Source organism: Solanum pennellii, chromosome 2, assembly GCF_001406875.1.
Source record: "Solanum pennellii chromosome 2, SPENNV200".
Taxonomy (NCBI): domain Eukaryota; kingdom Viridiplantae; phylum Streptophyta; class Magnoliopsida; order Solanales; family Solanaceae; genus Solanum; species Solanum pennellii.
This window is the reverse complement of record NC_028638.1, coordinates 31,679,798-31,682,679: the sequence shown is the minus strand read 5'-3', so window position 1 is coordinate 31,682,679 and position 2,882 is coordinate 31,679,798. Positions and strand designations below refer to the sequence as shown.

At 31.9% G+C, this 2,882-nt stretch overlaps 1 protein-coding gene across 2 annotated transcripts in view; it reads right to left on the bottom strand.

Annotated features, from left to right (window-relative positions):
* Positions 1–1,414: 1,414 nt before the first annotated feature.
* Positions 1,415–2,882, bottom strand: part of LOC107011815 (3beta-hydroxysteroid-dehydrogenase/decarboxylase) — a 26,577-nt gene continuing 25,109 nt past the window's right edge. For both annotated transcript variants that reach the window (XM_015211465.2, XM_015211467.2), the window contains exons 12-13: positions 2,318–2,384; positions 1,415–2,134 (exon numbers count right to left, since the gene is read on the bottom strand). In XM_015211465.2, coding sequence (XP_015066951.1) covers positions 1,986–2,134; positions 2,318–2,384 — 216 coding nt within the window. In that variant the 3' untranslated portion in view covers positions 1,415–1,985. The remainder of the gene's footprint in view (positions 2,135–2,317; positions 2,385–2,882) is intronic.

The following is a 2,882-nucleotide window of genomic DNA, read 5'->3' as shown; positions in this document are numbered from 1 at the left end:
TCATACGCTATTACACCCCTCTCAAGTTAGGTATGGAGAGGAAGTTTCATAATTCAATTATCAATAGTTGACATATAGATGGAAGAATGTTGCTGACGAAACCGAATCAAACTATATACCTATAGTATGTACAAAAATGAACTTAAAATGTTTGTATGGTAAAATTCGAATAAAGGTCAACTTTTTAATTCTCACTACGAATGAACATTTTTACCTAAGTAGTTTTTTAAAAAATGGGTGTTAAAAGCAGAGGACAATATTATCTTGTAAAATTGGATTTCTTTAGTTTACTAGTCACTGAAATCAATGCAAAAAAAAAAAAGATGTAGAAAAATTTAAAAATTCAATATATACCCTCATCGATACGTCCAAACTAATAATAAAACTAATTAAGATCAAAATTAGGAATGATAATGAGGCGTAATGGGGCACTGGTTCATATTGAAATTTTCAAAATTTTGTTGTGGGATGAATTGCATGAATTTATGCGAATTTAAATAAATATTTTTAAAAAAAAGATGTTAATTGGCCTTATTTAATTCCGTAGCTATAGTTTTGCTGGCTCAAAAATTAGAATAGTTACTTATAAATGAATAAAAAATCCATGAAAAATGTTAAAATTTAGTGAGTGATGTTCACTAGAATATCATACGAACTTCAAAATTCCAAATTCCTAAAATATGAACAAGAAAATAAGAGAAAATGTTCATTAGAGTAGTGTACGAAGAAATTTACTGGTCTTAATAAATAATAAGGAATAGTAATCTCGAATTAAAATGTAAAATTATTTTATCCTATTTTTGTTTAGGAGTATTAGTTAGTTGCAGAATTGTTTGTCCTATCAACCTGTATGTGTATATATGGAATAACTACTCTCACGAGATATCTCAATTCATTGAATAATGAAATGAATGAATCTTTTCTCAAATAAAAATAATATTGACAAACTAAACTTTTAACGAATGACATAAATGAGTTTTTCTCATTACTGTTAGGCAAGTGGAAGAAGAAGAAAATAAAAATAAAAAATGAAATTTTAAGTGGATATTTTTCAATTATTAACATAATCATCTACAGTATTGTTATTTTTGGTTTAACTGTCTATATTTCTTTTTGCTTGTTAATATCCAATACATATTTTACCACAATTTTACATTTTGAAAAAATAAAGTATCTTAGATGCAATGGTTGTGTTCAAATTGTGTACAACAGCACTATCCTTAGCCAAAATAATTTGGTACCAACTGTGCAATTTTTTATTTGTTCTTTAAATAAAATACCTTTCTACAAACTTGTCTGAAAAATGAAGCAGACAAGTTTTTAAAGAACAAAACATTTCCAATAAAAATAAATACACAATTATCCTCTTTTAGCCGTAAACATTTCAAGGTCAAATGAAAATAATAGACAAACATCAAGACGCCAAAATAGTGTATTCAATCATGATCGACCTTTCGACAATTGTGTTATCGATTAAAAAGAAAAAGTTAAAGATAACATAATAGTTTTGCATGCTACTATGCACGCAGACCATGAGAGAAAGATAACATTAAAGATGTTGGCTTTTAACTTTGAAGTAAAATTAGAGGAAAGCTGTCCCAACACAAGAACAACCACATTCTTCAGCAGCAGCCAAATTACACATTCACAATAGACACAAAAATTTGTTTCAACCTCCACCTCTGCCCCCCAACAAATATAGGACCAGAACGAAACCATTAACACCAAATGCAGCGAGAGCCAAATATACCCTAGTAATATTGGCAAAAGAGGGGAAGCGGAGAGAAATGAGAAGAGCAAACAAAAAGACAATGCCTTGACACACAGCAGCCTGATATCAGATCAGACAGAAAAACTGGCTTTCAGCAAGGTTCCAATTAATATGTTACACACAAGGATAAGTGTGAAGTCCTTGAACTTCAACAACCTGCTTAAGAAAGCTTCTCAAGACAAGGAAGAAGTTTGAACAGGTAATTTGCTGTCTATTATCGGTCCTTTTTTGTAGAGCTGAAAATTTTCCCAGAAATATCAGACTTCAACTTCCATGTAAATAAGACAATATCTTGAAGTACATGATCTATTTCTTCCTCTTTTTTTTCATATATGTAAAACAAAGTAAAGGCACCTGGGATTCCTGCAATTGAAAAAAGATGGTCAGAGCAACCAAATATGGGATTGAACTTGCATAGCTCGAGCTGCTATTTGCATAATTTAGGAGAAAGTACAACAAATTCTGGATGCAGATGAGTTGTTACCATGTAGGCTCTCAAAGATACATGTGCTATTTCAGTGTCAGTAGGTAAGAGAGACCACTTACCTATGGCAAACAAACTCTGCAGAGAAATTGTTCCAAGGATACTTAGAATCAATAGAGAGAGAGCCACCTGTTTCATCATCCAAATGAAAGATTTCACAAACTAATAGATGGAAGTTCCAGTATGCATATATAATTACTCATTTTGGCAAACAGAAGCAAGATGGCCAAGAAAATCCTATCCATTTTGCATTCGATGTCTTGTCAGGATTTTTCAAATTCAGTGAAACAAAAAATGCTCATTCTACATTCTTTCACGTTGTTGGGGTTTCCTAATTAGGTAAAAGTAAATTACTGTTACAGTGGCACTCGAGGGGAATTCATAAAATCCCAACTAAAATACAGCTCCGAAAACATAACAAACCAGTGCTCCTTGTCACTTTCGAAAATGAGACAACGAAAAAGAAAACTAAATGATCCCCAAAAAAAAAAAAAAAACTCCCCGTCTCCTAATATGCAACTTGAAGAAGAAACCTCATCTATTTGAATAGAAACATAAGCCTTCCCCTGCCCCCCCACCCCAAAAAAAGGAACAAGTACCAGCTATCCATTGCTGTTAACCCCCCCC